The sequence below is a fragment of the Epargyreus clarus genome, unplaced genomic scaffold (genome assembly GCF_041222505.1).
Source record: "Epargyreus clarus isolate Ecla_fem2 unplaced genomic scaffold, WU_Ecla_fem_2.2 ptg000003l, whole genome shotgun sequence".
In the NCBI taxonomy this organism is placed as follows: Eukaryota; Metazoa; Arthropoda; class Insecta; order Lepidoptera; family Hesperiidae; genus Epargyreus; species Epargyreus clarus.
In genome coordinates, this window is record NW_027332211.1 from 683261 (window position 1) to 703830 (window position 20570).

General features: G+C 35.4%; 1 protein-coding gene across 1 annotated transcript in view; it reads right to left on the reverse strand.

Moving 5' to 3' along the window:
- The window catches only part of Corin (corin serine peptidase), a 109827-nt gene that overhangs the window by 41191 nt on the left and 48066 nt on the right, over positions 1–20570 (reverse strand). Inside the window, exons 4-5 of the mRNA XM_073082413.1 lie at positions 12007–12208; positions 10262–10903 (exon numbers count right to left, since the gene is read on the reverse strand). Of these exons, the coding sequence (XP_072938514.1) occupies positions 10262–10903; positions 12007–12208 (844 nt within the window). The remainder of the gene's footprint in view (positions 1–10261; positions 10904–12006; positions 12209–20570) is intronic.

The window sequence follows — 20570 nt, forward strand, 5'->3', positions numbered from 1 at the left end:
ATATAAAAATATTTGTTTAGTATAATAATTAAACATATGCCCGTATTACCTAAAAGGTTAGGCAATGAGTAAATAGTAAATGAGTGAAATTAAATTATTAAGTAAATTATTATTTAATATATTTTATGATGTCTTTTCATCCAACTGCCGCGGCAATAGTCATAGAATTATTATAATAAAGTCTATTGACGAACGATACACTAAAATAAGATTGCTTAACATAGCCAAAAAAGATACGGAAAAAAAATAAAAATCCATTGAAAAGACTTTATTCAAGGGAATTAATGGCACCCTGTTGATTCCGTATTTTTATTTTTACTCGACTGCCAAGGAAGGGTTATGTTTTTTGCACGTATCTTGTATGTATCTTTATAAGAAGACTTTAGCTGCACTGCATTTTATTCCCTCGGATCTAACATACGGCTGGGTGAATTTCGACAGTTAAGGTGTCATTATATTCGTCTCAAATATCCAACTGTCCTTAGATAGGTGTTGGAAAAAATCTAAATTTAAGAAAAAATATACAACGGATTTCTGTCACTACAAAGTAAGCAAGTAATTTAATTAAAAAATCAAAAACCCGATTGGCTAAAACTACTACTACTACTACTATAAAGGCTGAAGTAGAATTTTCAAAAACAGTGAAATAGGCTTTTTATTATTTTTATCAAGAAAGCCAAATAAAAGTTTCATAATAGGAACCTGCTTCAAAAACAAATGTTCAAACAATGTTATCCTATTTTATCCTCGTAGTGCTCATTTACGCTATATAAAGAACCTATGTGTAAAATTCCAGCACGCTAAAGTTCAGCGGTTTTCCTTTACGTTGGTGTCTGGCGCAGCAACTTACGCATTTAGTCAGACAGTCACCTCGATGTGTTATATATATATATGTATACATCATATAATATGCGTGTAATCTCCTTTTAATTTCCTTTATTTTGATACCCCACTCCATAGGTTTGGTTAACTTATTTGAAATATTACTATTTCGCGCCAAAAATCCGCCATTTTTGATTTTTTTTCTAACACCTATCTAAGGACACTCGGGTCATTGAGAGGAATATAATAACACCTTACTTGTCGACATTCATCCAGCCATTTGTTAGATCCGATCAAATAAATAAAGACAAACGTACAAGATACGCGCGAAAAACATAACCCTTCCTTGGCAGTCGGGTAAAAATAATTGAAATAAATGTTGGTTTACTTCATATTTCTTTAGTCGGCGGCAATATATTTCGTTGGGTAACGGCGTAAACAGCTTGTTGATTTTTTAATTAAATTACTTGTATTTGGGTATATTTTAATTTTAAACTTATATTTGCATTATAATAAATTGTGTCTTCACATTACTTTCATTGATAAATTATTATTATGTTCATTAAAATTAATTACTTCGACCTAATAAAAATATTAAGTTATAATTTATAATAACCGTATAAAAAATGACAGTTCGTCTCCACTAATTCCTTGTCCAAGTGACAAACCTGTAAAAGTGATAGCTTATGACAGTTAGCTTATGTCGTAAAAATTTATTGCTTTTGGTAAGCAGTTTTTGAAAAACACCGTTAAAAAATAGTGATAAGGGTTATTTTGCATTAATTTTAGATTCTGTCGCTTAAAATTTTATAAACACGTTTGACGCCACTTTTTAAGTTCATTTTTGTATGGGATTGTGTATCTAGTTCTTATTAGTGATCGAAGCATTTACCTGTGAAACGTATACTTCCGTGGATTATTTTTCCTTGTAACGGTGCACTTGACAATAAAGCAAGACACCCTTGTAACAAAAACTCAGCAATATATTAATACTATTATTAATTTTGGTAAAATAATAAAACGCACCGTAGTCGAAGGAGCTTAAGGCCGCTTATTCGAAGAGAAATTGACACGCCGTCACTTTTCTTGGCATCTCTTTCTCTCTAGTAGATTGTCTATATGAGTTGACATATGTCTTTCTCATGCTTTGTTGGTCTTTAGCGTAGCGAAAAAATTCTAAGTCTATGGTCATGGTAACCTGTAGTTTATGATATGATAAGACTTACTTCTTACTGTAGGTCAAGTAGGTATAGATGCTAGTTGCTACGCTTGAATAAGTTGGAAACCAAGTATTTGTGTCTCTTGCTTTATTCTATGATTTTAATACCATCTGGTAATGTAATGGAAATTGACTGTAAAACCAATTTTTTTTTATAAAGTCAATCATATATACTTTGTACTCTATAAAAACTAAATCATTACGATTGTTTTTACTGCATACATAAGACAGAAATCATCATCATCGTCATCAACAAAAAAGCTATAAAAATATAATACACTCGATTGCAATATTCCTAACTATGTAAGTATGGTACGTAAGCACAATATTACGTAAGCTATGACTTTATGAGTTCTAATACATACAACTTATAGTTAATACCGGCTCAGGTTTGAACTCGAGTGCGCTCGAGTAAATATTATCTAAGCTCGCAGCCGCGCTGCATTAGTTACGGACTGCGCGTACAGACTTGAGATGCAATTTAATTGTTTTATTCTGTATATTATTTTATTTTAATAACTATAAAAATGATATTTTTTTTATAATATAGGATCAGTCCACCTGATGGTACTGCCGCACATGGACATCTATAATCCCCAGATAGGATTAGATATTCCTACCTGAGGTCAGCCACAGATGCGGCGCTATGCCTGAGGTATAAGCTGGAACGCCTCGCAAAAGTATATCTCCCTTATCACACCCTTCAAACCAGAACACATCAGCATTTAACGTTGTTGCTGTTATGGGGCAGAAATAAGTGTGGCGGTGGTGCCGCCGGAGTCGAACTACAAAGGGTTCTACCACCTTCAAATGAGAAGTAAGGATTGGCATATTAAAATGATATGTAAGTATTGCTTAATTATACATTTTCTATTGCTGGCACGAGTCTTCCCATAATTGGGATAAACAAGCAGCATGTTAATGGCCAGCCTATATTTTATAAATAAAACGTAGGAATTTTTCTACATAATTATTTCATGAAAGTTCACATATTCATATCTGTACACGGGTTCTCATGTCAAGATAGTAGCATTCAGTACACTACCGATTTGTTGTCGCATTACTATGAAAATGTTATGGTTTCCAAAATTTCGAGCCTTACCTATAAATATATTCCGATATATTTAAGACCACAGCTAAACTTTATCTAAGTATTTTTCGAGAGATTTGCAATATAAATTGGCATTTATTTTTAAAACATACTAATCTCCGTTGTTACCGGAGGCGAAGTAGCCTCCAAGCCCGACCGGACACATATTAATGTTTGTGGAGCTCAAGATGTCTGCGCCGGCGGAGCTTGATTAAACCGCGGTAAGATCTGACCTCCTTCGAGAACCTTATTATCTGGGTTTCCTTTCAATTTTACTACAAATATATTTCCTGTTTATAAATTGAGATTTGTTTTGTACAATCTATCTATAACATGCATGCAGCTCATCTGATGATAAGTGGCATAGTCGCTCATGGACATTAGTCAACCGTGATTAAGGTACAGTTATAGTACAGTTTGAGGACGGCCAACAGGTTAGGTGATACCTGATAAAAATCGCCTCGTGTAACTGTTTCTGCCATACCACATTCTCTTAACCAGCATGCAGTCTTCAACCGCAACACACAGTTTTAAGACAGTAATGTGCGTAGAAATAATTTGTAAAATAGCAGCCTACTGATTAAGTAATTCAGCCTATCATTCGAGGGAGGTCCGAGGTACAGGTCCCAGGTATTAGAAAAATAATTGCTTAATCAGTGATTTTTTCACTTTCACATAGCGAGGAAACCTACACACTGAGAATTAATAAAAAGAAGTTCAAAAGGGTATTTGAAGTCTACCAATCGTACTTGGCCAACGCGGTGGACTATGAACTAAACTTCACACTTTGAGAAGAGACCCTTGTCCAGCAGTGGAACAATAATGGCTTAACGATAATGTGCGTAGTGGCATTGCTACTGTTCTATCTATAAATCAGTGTAAATAGGTTTCATGGGCGGCTCAAGAGCACGGAATTTCCGGTATGCCCTTTCATAACAAACTTTCTATGAGCCAATTAATTATCTGACTGGAAAAATTCCCTCAATTTTCAGAAAAAACTCCCTTGCAAAAACTCGAGAGCTTATGTACAATTTTTTTTACTTTTTACACCACCGTTACATTAATAACTGTTTTGAATATTTCACTTGGCAAATTATTTTTTAAAGTTTAAATATCTACGTACTACATAATTATACATCCACTATACTCTCTCTCTTTTACACAGTCAGTCATTAGGCATAGCCACGTAAAAACTTATTTGCACGCAAATAATTATGTTTAGTTTGTATATCAACATCACTATTCATAATGTACAAATCAATGACATACTAATATATCGATGGTACAAATACTGTCACCGAATGAGCTTCAAACAGATTGACGAATCAATACACGTGCTTGAAAATCAAATAACGTTGATTGCTCAAATACGTAATGTGATCCCATACAACAGATCCTCGTAGAAACACGTTCCACCACGTACCAATTTTATATTGACATTTTTTGTTATTAATAATTACATCACAATAATTTCTGTAGGAATTATAATTAGTTGCCTACTACCGCCATATCTATTAATTATTAATTAGTTACATACAGTGAATATCGTTGACTTCGCTATGATGCGACCATCTTAGTACTAAGAGTCGTTGTTAGGTATCCATGAGCGGCAGTGGTCCCTTGCTTCGTTCTAAAGATCTGAGTGGAGCTACCGCAATTTGTACATGGATTATGAGTGGTGACGTTAAGCCGTCGGTGATGATATAGTCTGATCTGGAGGCACGGCAGTGCCCCGGCAAGTTGAGCCATTATTATTACGTGGACATATAAACCATGTCGAGGCCATTATGGCCGTTTTTTGCGCAGCTTTATTAAACAAACTTTGAATAAATTATTCTCATTTTAATTTTGATGTGAAAATATTTTACATGGGATAGACTATGTCTACCACCGCTACCATCTCTGTATATAATAAAATATGCCTTATGTTGCCTATGAGTAATAATGATTTTGTTTGTATAAAACATAATCAAGTTACATCGTCAGTAGTAGAAGAGTTTTGCAATGCTTACGTATTTATTTTATTCACTCGTTAATCTTGGGAACCATAAAACAGGCCTTTACAAAGTCGGTGACGTTTTCAATAAATGTTAAATGAGATCATTCGACATTCGATAAATCCACAATTTCATTTAATTCTGTTTGGAATCGCAATCCGCGATCAAATGAAGTGCAATCCAGCGAAAGCGCTTACGAGCGTAAAGTAAAATGTTTTAAAAGCCCAAGCGGCAGAAGCCGGCGGATTCATTTAGAAAATAAATAATAAAAGTATTTGATTATTATATTTTAAAATGTTATTTTCCCCAAAACATAAATGAAAAAATAGGTTTAGTATTAAGTGACTTTAATGTTTTTCGAAGTTCCGATAAAAGGGAACCTGAAATTGTGAAATGTGTAGGATTTGTACTTTGGAGCCTACGATTTTGAGGTCGAATTTCAGTTACTAGGCTATCACTCCTTATACAATCTGCACTTACCCACTAGACTTTACCTAAATTCAGGTCAATTAAAGACGAGACCTGTGCTCAGTGCTTCTGTTTGATTAAGAAAAAAAACCATACATTTTTATATAAAAGTTTATGCCTTGTACCACACATTCAAATTTTGTAACGGGGATCTCCATTGTATTGTACTGTATTATAATCGCAGAACCACCGCCATATGTGTGAGAATTTTGCACGAAATTGTATGTACAAATATATTTAATTCCCGTTAGTACAGGCGCGACAGGTCAGTTAATATACTCGGCTAATATACGGATATTTAAATGATGACTTCATATTTTTTTTTCATATTTGGGTCTGACTGTTTCTGATTTCGTCTTTGTGTGAATCTATAACACTCACAACATAGGTAAAAGTATACCTAAAAATATACATTGATACAATTGTATATGTTGTATAATTGTAATAATATTCTGTTGTTGTACAACATAGAGTATATTATACCTGTTCATAAATATTAAGTCAATATTAATTGAATAAGTTTTTTACAATCACTAGAGATCGGCCCTGGAATGTTGGCTAGACAGATAACTTATACCGACCATACGCAGAATATAAACCATACATTCCGAATAGAATAAAAACCGCAAACAATTGAGAACTTGTTTCTTTGTAGGGTAAAGTGTTTGGCAAGCACGTACGTGACTACAAGGTGGATAACAATGTAATCATCTAAAATACCTTACAAAGCATGAAACACAAATAAAGGTCTTATATTTTTGTTACTGATGTGTAATACATATTTATTATTTTAATGTTTGTAAAGTGAGTTATTTGTAAAATTTATATGAGATATTCTCAATTTAGTTGCATGATTTGTAAAAATGATGAAAATGTGATGGCAGCAGTGTGTAAATAGGTAGTGAAGATTTCTGACACCTCAAAAGCTTGGTAATGAAACATATAGCGTCATCTCTTGTTGTGTAACAAAATATATCCGCTCTAAAAAGAGATAAAGCAGATAAATTAAGTTAAATAAAAATTAAAAAAACAATAATATACTCAGGTAACTAAGAACCAAGTCGTGCAATTTAAATTTAAGTAGATTGTAAAATCTAGTTAAATGAAAATTAATGTAATTTTAAATAACGCTAGCGCCCATGAGCTGCACCCCAGCTGAACACTGACTAACACGTCGTTCCACTGAATATCGCAATTTACTAGCGATTTTAAAAGCACTCCGCTCTGTTCCGCACAGTCGCGTTGTTACAATAATTGTTTTAATAAATTATTGCTATAAAATGTATATTTAGAGCAGTTTCACATGTTGTATGAAATAAAAAAAATGTAGGCTCGCTTCAGAAGTTTAGTTCTAGCTTTAAGAGTGTTAGGCAGACATGGTAATACTTGTGTGTTTTGTCCCTGTAGTTTCCGGGACCAGAATAGCTATTAAGGGAGGAAAACCTTTAAAATCTTTTAATCTTGAAAGTGGACATTGAGCTCTTTCGCAGATGCTGATGACCTAGAGTTTCCGCCGTTGGGCGATCGCTATTCGATAATATGCAGGTCTGTGTCAATATAAACTAGAACCGATGGTGTAACACGGTATATGAAACACGAGACTTAGTTCGCAATCCCACATCCGATCCTTTAAACATGATTTATCTTAGGTACCAACCTGTTATTTTGAATAAATAATAATATATTTGGAATGTTAAAAATAATAGGTAGGTTTATTGCATAAACAGTAATTTTTGTATGAGACTCATTTGAAAAGTATAATATGTTCGAGTCTAGCAATAGCAAGTAGCATGAGGCAGCTTATGGTTGTTACCAGGCGTGCCGTGCTCATTGCAGCCGACGTCACACACCACAAGAGTCTTACTTGAAGACGGTCAAAGCCACTGCAGCGTAAAACGGAAATATTGCTGATTTCGCGATCAAAGCGTTCAAATATTTATATATGCAAGTATTTCTCACGCTTATGTTTGTTACTAGCTGACCCGGCAAACTTTGTACCGCCTCAAAATCTACTTATCAAATATATTTCATATTAAATATAGCCTATGTAATTCGTAGATAATGTAGCTTTCGAATGATGAAAGAATTTTTAAAATCGGTCCAGTAGTTTGTGTGCCTATTCATTACAACCAAACAAACAAACAAAGTTTTCCTCTTTATAATATTAGTGTAGACATTCGCACACAAAAAGACACGTACAAAAACATCCAGACCCAGTTTTAATTTCATTTAACATGTATTTTCTATGTAAAAAACTAGCTGAGGTAAATGAGTATTATAATCAACCCCGGATGAGATAAGAGACCTACTAGTTAGAAGGCCTCAGATAATTATACCTTAGTACATCTTTCAAACCAGAACACAGCAGCGCTAAACACTGCCGTTTTTAAGCAGATATTTTCAAACTTTGAAATAGAAATAGCCATCAACATGGCAGTATGGTGTTATGTGGAATGATTTATATCAGCAACTGCAGCCAACCAATAGGATGAAGTGTTAGCAGGTGCGCTGCGGGATCCATTAGCTAAATTAATTTGATTACGTCATAAACAGATACAATTGTCAAGGGATGATTTATCGTCCGATATAATAAGTCTACTAGTAGTCCCTAATTGATTACGCGTGCGTGTGTATCCAAACTAGAGATGTGTTAATATATAACAAACAGAATGAAACATATCGTAAATTTTAAGTGTACTAATTAACTAATACTAAGTACTAATTTAAGTATACTATCTATGATCAGTATCAATATTTTAATTATTATACGGAAAACTATAAATAAATAAATAATAGAGACGGTACTTCAGTTTCGCACTCTGAGTTAAACGAGTTAACTACGTACATTTATTTTTTATTTCCGAATAGAAATATTCGGAAAGCGATTTAGTAGTGACGATAAGAGTAATATCGCCATCACGAAAAAATGTTTCGTATCAACATTTTTTTAACCGTCCAGCGAATATAAACTATGTAGGTATATATACGTATGAAACGAAATACTTGCAACAAGTACCAATTCATGGAGTAACAATAATAGTATCTTACTACTTAACAATAATGGTTAAATTACACAAGTGAATTAATTAAAAAATCAAAAACCCGACTGCACTAAAAAGGCCTAAGTAGAATTTCCAAAACCAGTGAAATAGGCGTTTCATTATTTTTATCCAAAAAGCCAAATACAGAGTTTCAGCATAGGTATCTGCTTCAAAATCAAAAGATGTTCTTACAATGTTATCCTATTTTATCCTCGTAGTGCTCATTTACTTTATATAAAGAACCTATGTGTATTACAGCACGCCTTCAGCGGTTTGGTTAACTTTTTTTAAAATGTGTTACTATTTCGCAAAAAGTCCACCATTTACGCTCTATAAAATATATAACTTCAGTAATACAAAGTTCCAGTCATTATTTTGGCTCGTTAGGGGTAGAATTACATTATTTTTATCAAGCAAGCCAGATACAAAATTTCATAGTGTTGGCTTCAAAATTGACGGGTGTTCAAATGAACTTTTAACCCTTATTTTACCTTCTACGGGGTTGATTTTTCGGAAAGGGATAAATAGGTGTATACTTGTTCCTATCCAGAAAGCCAAATACTAAATTTTATAGGAGTTGCTTCAAAAATAAAGAATTTCAAAAAAACTGACATCCCCTATTTTACCCTTTTAGGGGTAGAATTTTGCAAAAGGCCTTTCTTAGTACTTATTTACGCTATATAGCGAACCTATGTGAAAAATTTCAGAACTCTAAATTGAGCGGTTTTGGCTGTACGTTGATTTCTGAAAAATGAACAAGTCATTTAGTTTTTTAGTCAGTCAGTCACCTTGCTATTTTATATGTATACAATTATGTTTTTATAATATCCGTTTAATTTACTTTCATTTGATACCCTACTCGATTGGTTTGGTTAACATTTTTTTTTAAATACGTTCGTATTTCGCGCCAAAAAGCCGCTATTTAGATTTTTTTCTTCTAACACCTATCTAAGGACACTTGGGTCATTGAAACGAATATAATGACACATTAAGTGTCGAAATTCATCCAGCCGTTTGTTAGATCGGATGAAATAAAGAAAGACAAACATACAAGATACGCGCGAAAAACATAACCCTTCCTTGGCAGTCGGGTAAAAAAACAATCCTCAATTAACCCCTTTGTAAACTTTACAAACAAATATTTATTGAACGTGTTAATTTATTAATTAGTTATAGCGTCGTATATCGTGTCGCGACCGCAATGTATGCGCGGTCACGTGATCGAATCTATTTGCTGGCGACGTATAAATCCGTTCCCAGTTTTCCGGCGTATTTTCTCGGCTACGTATTGGAACTGCGAATCCAACTGTATATGAAACTTTTATACCATTCGTTGGAAACATTAAAACTTTCCCTTCAATTTGAAACCCTGAAACGTGGTGCGGCGTGGTTGCATATTTCGGTATTCACTTTTGTGTAATATTTTCAATGATTTATGTTACATAATAATATATGTCATTTTTTGAATGATAAAAAAATCCTCGTTAGGTAAATATAATGTAAATGGTTTTTTATCTTTCTATTTTGAACACACACACGTACACACGAACACACCTACCTATATAAAAATGACAGGCACAACAGATTTTTGTAATTGATCAATCAAAATTTAGTAGTAACTCACCCGATGATGCAGCGACATGTTGCTTCCATTCTGGAACCGCACGATCGTCTGCAGCGACGCCGGCGTCGACATGCTCTTCGTTATTGACGAGTTGCCCGTCTCCTTCTCCTGCTGCTCCTTCAGAAGGAGACCGCGAGCTATCTTCGCGTTTAAGCTTTTGTTCACGTGTTGGTGTGGAAGCAACGGTGCCTCCATGGTCTTCGTCGTGTACGACGGCGAGGAAGTCTGGCTGAAGGAGTCTGAAGACACGTTCGAATCTTGTCTTACACTGATGTTCGATCCTGAGCTCGGGGATCTCTTCATTTGATTGTTCTGGGGCAGCGGAGCTGGAGTGGGTGAGAAGGGAGTGTCTGGTATTTTTTGTGGAGGCCGCCGCGGTACAGGCGGCTGTGGGTTTCGGTTGCAGTCCAATTTCGGTGGTGTTGTCTTTGTCGCTTTCCGGTTACCGTTGGGGTCTGTTTGTGTTGACGGCGTAGTCGACGGCCGAGGTGGCGTGGGCGGTGGTACCCGTCGAGGTGGCTGTGGTGAGGAGCGGCGTGGTGGTGCCGGCGGTGGGACTGGTAGGGGCGCTGCCACTGGCGCAGTTCGCTGCGGCACCGGCGGTGGCTGCGGCGGTGGTTGTATTTGTGGTGGTGGAGGTATCTGAAACAAGTACATAAATTGTTTTTGCATAAAATATTTGGTTTCCAAGTAACTGCCATGATCAGCTGTTCTATAGACCACTAATATTAACTTTATCTAACGTTAGACGAACTTGGCATTATTAAGCTCGTAATGGAGCACACATTTTATAACTACCTCCACTATCTTCCACAAAATTAAATTAGCTAAATTTTACTGAACCATCTCCATAGAAACAAATATTAAACCCGTTTTCAACAATATTAACGTCTCGTTCTCGAATTTCTGCGAACTTGACACTCCGCGAGTAAACTGTCCAAAAACATCGTAATTTCGAACCCTTCCTAAGCTAATATTGCCAAAATTCTCTTATCAACAGGAGAAAATTCCTCAAGTTTTAATGTACGTTCTCGTAAATGGATTTTTTGCTTCATAAAGACCCGTCTGAATACATCTCCATTGTCGGCAGAAATTTAATAAGCGTATTGGGTCTATTGATTAGTTTTTCGAAACCGAATTAAGTAAACATTGTTCGGTAACAATGAAGCTTGTTCAGTAATTACTTTCTCTTTAGCGATCAATCAACTTTTGCGGTGAAATTTTCTTAGCTCGAAAGTAAAGGGAGAAGCAAACAAAGGAGTTCGAAGACTGGACGAGCTTACAATATTAATTTGCTAATATTCGAGTGACTGAAATTGTGGAAAATTTGCAGAAATTAATCTAAAGGACTTAAGCAGCCATTACCGTTCGTTACCATTTCAATTAAAATTATGCTTTCTATACTTATAGACCTACAGCAGAATGACTTGTGCGGTGATTATCATGAACACACACACGCCGTTGAATATATATAATCTACCAAATCATTAGATCCGGATATCTAAAAGTTGTGTTTGACTTAATCCGTATGTTTCTGAAACAGCGTGGTCAAGTATTCATGTTGTGGTGTACTGTTTTGAGATAATAAAGTTATTATTATTGTATAGCAAGATGTATTGTATTACCTGCCGTTTGTACATTAATGTGAGATTACAACCTGTTAGTTAATTCCAGTCTGCCCTACTTCGGTAGCGACGAGAGACAATCGTTCCGCAAGGACACGAATTGCGGGGCTTAACACATACCTTGATAGGTCTGGGCGGTGCAAGTCTGGAGGGCGGGCAGTAGGGCAGCGCGTCGGAGGGGCAGTACACAAAGCCCGAGGGCCGCGGCTGCGCGGAGGCGCACGCGGCTGTGGAGTGCCGGCGCGGCGTGCCGCTGCTTGGCCGGAGTAACTCCATCAACTTCTCGCCAGGGGTCGCCGCTAGGCTACCGGCACGCCCGTACCTGGTGACAAACAACACGTATTATATAGGTGTGGCTGCTAACGGCGCATTTACGTGAAATAAAGAAATTTCAGCTTTTAGTACACCCAATTGAACAGGTGGATTTTATTGCTTCCATCTCATTAAGAGGGTTTAACCACGTAAACTCTAAAAAAATACTTAGTACATTTAAGATCTTATAATATAATCCTACATTGGTACTACATACAAAAATATACATGCACTTGAACTAAAGCCGATGACTTAATTCACCATTTAGCTTTCTCCGCTTTAGCCCTTTGCTGAGTGTCGGATACAATGATAAACATACTAAATCTTAGTGTGATTTTGTGGATCCACACTAAAGAATAATAATATAGTTAGAAATGAATGTACGGTTTATAAATATACATACACGCACGCTTACTCAAACGCACGCACGTACGCACGCTAGCAAACACGCGCTTTGTTATTTGTCTAAACGTACATATATTCTACCTTCTATACGAGGTATACCTGTAGATTGACTCTTTTACTAAATAATTACGAGTACATTATTAATGTTTAATTTAATATCCAAACTAATATCAAATACTGTCCATTTCACGCAAGTGCTTGTCACAGACCAATGGCACTTCCGGCCATGTTTACCCTATCTCACCGTCCATTACCCCGCCACAATGAAGCTCAACATCGGGATTTGCTATTCATTACCGCGGTAGCAAATTTCCTGTGAAACGTTCCATCTGCCTGCAGGAATTGATTTACTGCTACAGTTACTGCATGTTTGTGTTAATTAAAGCAAGGAAATCATGGTCTCCGGAAGCGCTCTGCATATGTATTATGAGGCGTTTCAACATTTTGTACAGGACCCATAGATGTGTAACCTAGTATAAAATGTCATTGACAGGACCACTGAGTAGATCGCTATAATTATCTTACCTTTATTGTTTGTTACTGGTTCAGAAGAAAGTTCTCCACGATGGCCAAGCATCACTTGGTTAACTACACCGCGTTTATCGATGAAACATTATTAATTAATAACAATTTAATGTTCTTGGACTGTTAACATAAGGTGTTTACCTATCATGATTGACTCGATCCCGTTCATGTCACTAAAATTAATATTTCGATTAACACCTTTAACATTTTACAGCATTCACGCCCACATCACTTGTATAAAATTATTCAAAGGTCCGTAGATTCCAATCGAGATACGAAGCTTCATGGTAAATGACTAGGATGAGTAGCTCCGGGGAAGTCATTCCGGGGGACGCCAAGCTTTTTGCTACTACATTAGACCCTTGCCGCTAAGAACAAACCAAGCGCTTGAAACGTTGCGTTTTATTTAAGGAAAATTTAAGCGAAAGCAAAATTAATTTAATGGTAATGTCAATCTACGTTTATAAATACGACGTTTATAAATAGACGAAGTAGATGGCTCTTGGAGTCGAGACCGCGTCTAGGCAAACGTAGTATGGGACACCCTTCTGCAAGATGGCCGGGCGGCGGGAACTAGCTGGATGAGGAGAGCCGAAGATTGGGCTCAGTGGCGTGCCTTGGGAGAGGCCTATGTCCACCAGTGGACTAATGTAGGCTGAAGATAATCTACATTAACTTATTACCGTCCAACTGCTTGTCTTAGATCTCTTCATAGAATGTAAAGAGTTTAGACTTCAGTTCACACGTATGCATCTAAAGGTACAGTATTAAACAAATAATACATTATGTATTATTTGTCTAATACTGTACAACTTTAGAAGAAGATTTTTATAATCGACCACAGCACTTGTTGAGCGCCGTTGCCGAGGCATGAAATATTATCACAGCGATATCCACGAAAGCTATTTGAGTCGTAACAACACTTGTTTTTGTGTTATGGATGGATACATAATTCATAATTATATTTTGCTAAAATTAATAAATTTCGTAATATTTTCCAATGTTTTATAAGTTTTACAATAGAGAAATTCACCACTGCATATCATTCAAGTATGATCTATTTCTTTCGAAAACAATTATCCTATATGTAGAAAAACATAATACTGAAGTTCCGGACGCTCCGTCTGTAAGGGGCCTTAATTATTTAACGCAGCTGCGAATGCCAGTTTCAAGATACCTTTATGACGCGAATTAATTAGGGACCCGTCGCTCCTAAAGCCTTCCAAACGAAAAGATAATTACATAAGATGCTCGCAGAATTTAATCTCATTACGTTTTTGTTTTTGGTTGCCGCGCCCGGTTGTCCCGGGATTATTGTGGCTCACATCACTGTGTTAGGCATGTTTTGTGAAGCCGTAAAATTTTTTTCAACAAATTACAAGACATTTATAAAATCTATTTTATATTGGTTTTATTATTATCGTTTAAATGTTTATGTATTCGCTATTGTTGGTTGGTAAGGCAGAAACACACAAAGCGTTCCAATGTTTCCTCTGAGAAAATAACGCATCACGGGTTACCTAAGACAATACTCTAATCCCATTTGTGATTGGTTACAGATGTCCACTGCCGACAGTAGCCGCTCACCATCGTATACCACATCTTCATATGGTACTTCTATGTCCTAAATATGTTTATTTACTACTATGTAATATATACATATATATATAAAAGCGAAAAGATACGTTCGAAACGTATTAATCAAGGTTTTGCCGAAACTACTGAAGGTACAATCATGAAATTTGGAATATAGCTTCATTTTATAATGTAGATGCGCACTAAGAACGGATTTTTTGATATTCCACCATTAAGGGGGTTAAATGGGGGTTGAAAGTTAGTATGAAAGTCCGTCAGTTTTAAAGCAAACTAGATGAAAATTGGTATTTAGCTTTCTGATTTAAAGTAATAAAAATCTAATCTAAGGGTTTTTCCAAAATCAACCCTAAAGGTGGTTAAATAGGGGTTGACAGCTTATTTTCAATTTTGCCATTTTGAAAGCCAGCACTATGAAAGTTAGCCATTGCTTTACTGGTTAGATATAATAGAACTTATAAAATCTATTTTATATTGGTTTTATTATTATCGTTTAAATGTTTATGTATTCGCTATTGTTGGTTGGTAAGGCAGAAACACACAAAGCGTTCCAATGTTTCCTCTGAGAAAATAACGCATCACGGGTTACCTAAGACAATACTCTAATCCCATTTGTGATTGGTTACAGATGTCCACTGCCGACAGTAGCCGCTCACCATCGTATACCACATCTTCATATGGTACTTCTATGTCCTAAATATGTTTATTTACTACTATGTAATATATACATATATATATAAAAGCGAAAAGATACGTTCGAAACGTATTAATCAAGGTTTTGCCGAAACTACTGAAGGTACAATCATGAAATTTGGAATATAGCTTCATTTTATAATGTAGATGCGCACTAAGAACGGATTTTTTGATATTCCACCATTAAGGGGGTTAAATGGGGGTTGAAAGTTAGTATGAAAGTCCGTCAGTTTTAAAGCAAACTAGATGAAAATTGGTATTTAGCTTTCTGATTTAAAGTAATAAAAATCTAATCTAAGGGTTTTTCCAAAATCAACCCTAAAGGTGGTTAAATAGGGGTTGACAGCTTATTTTCAATTTTGCCATTTTGAAAGCCAGCACTATGAAAGTTAGCCATTGCTTTACTGGTTAGATATAATAGAACTTTAGTTCTACCGTTTTTGGAAAATCAACCCCTATGTGGGTTAAATAAGGGTTGTAAGTTTGTATGGATATCCCCCAGTTTTGATGTAAACTCTATGAAAATCGGTATTTGGGGTTTCAATTAAAAATAATTAAATACCTATTTCACTATTTTTGGAAAATCAACCCTTAAGTTGGTAAAATAAGGGTTGACAGCTTACTATAAAATTTGCCAATTTGAAAGCCAGAACTATGAAAGTTAGCCATTGCTCTACTGGTTAGAAATAGTGGAACTTTAATTCTACTGTTTATGGAAAATCAACCCTTATTTGGGTTAAATAAGGGTTGTAAGTTTGTATGAAAATCCCCCAGTTTTGATCTAATCTCTATAAAATTCTGTATTTAGCTTTTTGATAGAAAATAATTAAATACCTATTTCATCGTTTTTGGAAAATCAACCCTTAAGTTGGTAAAATAGGGGTTGACAGCTTATTTTAGAATTGGCCAATTTGAAAGCCAGCACTACGAAAGTTAGTCATTGCCTTACTGATTAGATATAGTGGAACTTTAATTCTAGCGTTTTTGGGAAAATCAACCCTTATATGGGTTAAATAAGGGGTGTTCGTTTGTATGAAAGTCCCCCAGTTTTGATGTAAACTGTATGAAAATCGGTATTTGGGTTTTCGATAGATAATAATTAAACATACATTTCACCATTTTTGGAAAATCAACCCTTAAGTTGGTAAAATAAGGGTTGACAGCTTATTTTAAAATTTTCCAATTTGAAAGCCAGCACTATGTAAGTTAGCCATTGCCTCACTGGTAAGATATAGTGGAACTTTAATTCTATCGTTTTTGGAAAATCAACCCTTATTTGGGTTAAATAAGGGTTGTAAGTTTGTATGAGAGTCCCCCAGTTTTGATGTAAACTGTATAAAAATCGGTATTTGGGTTTTCGACAGAAAATAATTAATCACCTATTTCATTGTTTTTGGAAAATCATCCCTTAAGGTCGTTAAATGGGGGTTGGAATTTTATTTCAAACTCTGTTAATTCGGAAGCAAGGACTATAAAAATTTGCATTTGGCTTTCCTGTTGGAAATAATAGAACTTTTTTAACACCATTTATGGAAAATCTACCCTTAAGAGGGTAAAATAGTTGTTGAAAGTTGCACGACAACGTGGTCGGGTGCAAATTTTATATATGATAATGCGTAAGTTTATTCAAATTGGCCTACATATTGGTATACTGATTAGGTACGTCACAACTACTTTGGACACACTATGTGCCAACATTGTGTCCTGCCGTGGGGTATGGTTGTGGTTATGCGTGGATTAGTGATGGTGATGTGATAGACACATAGATCTTGGATTAAAATTTTGAGCTAGAACAGGGCTACAGTATCCCCTGCCTGTCGTACGAGACTAAAGGGGGACTTCTGGGTGGTAAGAATGAGAGCTCTAATCGCCCAGCCAGAGATCCTGGAAAGAACCACTGTATGTAAGGCCCCATATAACATGGAAGGTTCCTATGGAATAGTGTTAATAATAATTATGTGGAATAGTGTGAATAATAATTATTGTATCCTATATGAAACTTATATTTTAAAAAAAGTTTCATTACAGTCCACTAATTAGAGTTTTAGTGTATGTTTCTGAAGAAAGCTTGACCAATTTAGGTACACAGTGACGAAAAAAAAGCTTTTATTAATTAAATATTAATGCTACTTTATCGTTAAAATTGTTTAAGGTACAAATTTACGATTACAGTTATTTGTATGTCATATCATATTTTTTTACGCGGGCGAAGCCGCGGGTTCTGCTAGTTACGTATAATAAGATTGATAGGCAACTAATTTTAACTACTTATTCATTCCCAAAAAACTCTTCAACACAATTTTGCCACGTAAAGAAAATAGACAGAAATATCCCCGAAACCCAAAATCCATGAAAACATTTCCATTATTCCCCACATCACATTATTTATGCGGTTGTGTTTTCTTTTCATTACTCCACTGTCCGCTCTCTCGCATGATAATTACTTCCATGTCACGATAAAAAATATAATGAAAAATTGAAAAAAACTCATTACTCTGTTGCCAAAACTTGGGCATAATCAGACCCGTACCGAAACTGAAATAAACTGTAAAAGTGGTCATATTAAAACTCTTGTAAAAATACCTATCTCTTTCTTTCTTTCTTTCAAATAAAGGATTTCTGATAATGATTATTTATATGAACGAGTACAAATATTTTGTTCTTTTCTAATTTGATTGAACTTTGATTGTCGTGTAGGTCCCAACATGTTCGTGCTAGGCTACATTTTCTTTTAACGTTACTAAAAATTAGATCATGATCTAGCCCGCTGGTTCTTTCCAAATATTGTCAGTTTGGCCATGCGACAATCTGATAAGAGACTGAGGAACAATATTGTATCTATCATTAGGTATATCCATAGAACCGTTCACCCTTTAATACGTAAATACAAAAAGAATGGTCATAATAACATTAATCAATTTTAAGTTAAATCAAATAAGATGAGACAACATTTTTAATCTAAACTAGTGTTTGCCCGCGGCTTCGCTCGCGTTTAAAAGGACAGAATATGACATACTAACATACATAAAACTGAAAATTCGTAGCTTCATTGATATGAAAGTGGCGCCATCTGTTGAAAATTGGTAGGACCAACTCTGATACCTTCGTGGGCTCATGGACAACAACTTTGCTAAAGATCATCACTTAATCAAACGCATAGTTTACGATTCAATCCTTACTAATATTAATTAAAATAATCGACTTTTTGGTACAATAGGTCGATTCTCCGATTAATCGATCTTAGATCGCCATCCCTAGTTCCCGTGAGATTTCCGGGATAAAAACTACTGTCCTTTCTCGGGTCTTAGACTATCTTTGTACAGAATTGCATAAAAATCGTTTTGAGTGGTTTAGGCTTGAAGAAGAGATATACAGACAGACAGACAGATAGAGTTACTTTCGGATTTATAATATTAGTAAGGGTTAAATGTAGACTATCGTGTCGTAACGTACGTATAGGAGAAGAACATTAGAAAAAAGGAGCAACATCGCTAAGTATCGAGCGTAAGATCGTTTTAATACCTAGCATAATTAGTCAGGCGCGCGCGACAAAATATGATGTGATTAATTACCAAATTTCAAGGCTCGTGTGTGAAATGGCGTAAGGATAGAATCAAGGGATTGTATCTGGACCTCTGAGCAAGATGGGTTTGGTATAATTAAATGAACGGGGAAACAAACAAATTAACACTTACAATATGATTTTCTTATGTTATAAAATCGAAAGGACATCTCATTAACTCGAGAGATAGGAAGCACAACGGGTTTGTCTTTCCTTTTATGATTATCGACCTAAGACTTGAGGTATTATTGTAATTATAATATAATATAGGTATTTTTAACTCCATCCTGTCGTAATTAAATCTAATAACAACCAAAATTTAAGTTGACATTACCTACATCTCATTTTTTCCCTAATTGGTTCAATTTAATCATCGATCAATTTCTCATTTCATTTTATTTCAATAACGTATCTCGTATATATTGTCCTGTAACAAATATTTATTTCGTTTCAGCTATGGACATGTCGCTAGGGTAATATACTGGCTTATATTTGCGGAGCCGAAATCTTCAAAAATTTACTATGATGTAATTATTGGGCCTATTAAACTCTTCAAATACAATTTACCGCGCTTAGCAACAGCGAACATCGTTTAAACGCGAGGAGATAAACCCTACTTAATGCGGATTAGCGCGTCTAATACATACGTCTTTAATGTTCGGATATCATTATGTGTACATAACATATTATAGAAATATCCTAATCTACCATTATAACAGTTTCCTGGGAGGTAATTACAGTTCACAGGACTGTGCCAGTAAACTCGCTTATGCCGCAACTTGAGATCATTAACGCTGTTTAAAGTTAAGCAACGTCGGGTTCGGTTTGGCTTTGGACCGCTAGTTGTTAAATTCGATCGCTTCCGTGCTTTAGACTGAGAACTCATGAAGCGATTTTCGGTCCATCCGACGTCCGCGCGCGCGGATGCGGTTAAAAATCGCTCCGTGAATTCCAAGCCTTAAAGGGGCGTCAAGGTATTGGAACCTGTTGTTATCGAGGAACAGTTAAAAGTTCAACTACAGAAATTCACAGAAAAAAAATGCACTACATCTATAGAAACACAAACCAGAACGACTCGTAAAAATATTCTGCATGATAATACGATATCCATATTGCAGCATCAGGTACGCAACAAAAAGATTCAACGCAATGTTTACCGTAAAAACACGACCGCTGGTTTTCATTGTGACCCGTACTGTCACGTTGTTCGTGCATGTGGCACATGTTGTAGTCGTTAAAATTTCATATTTCAGCACCTGCTGAGAATTGTTATCCAATATATGGAACGTAACATTTATAAGTGTTAGTGATACTTTTATTACAGTAGTAACAGAGTACAAAAAAGCAAATGATAAATAACGGAATTTTGAACACCTGGTGTTAATTAACACTATAAGTTAAGAAACTGATAACTAGACGACCTATGACCAACAGTGGGGCATAAGAAAAAGACGGAGAAAAAAGATTTCGCCTATCACTTCAAAGACTACATTTCTTTCAGCAGATTCAACAAAAGTATAAAATCCTAACATTTAATATCCATGTCGTAGATTATAAAAACAGTAGCAGTTACTAAATTTATATAGGATAACAA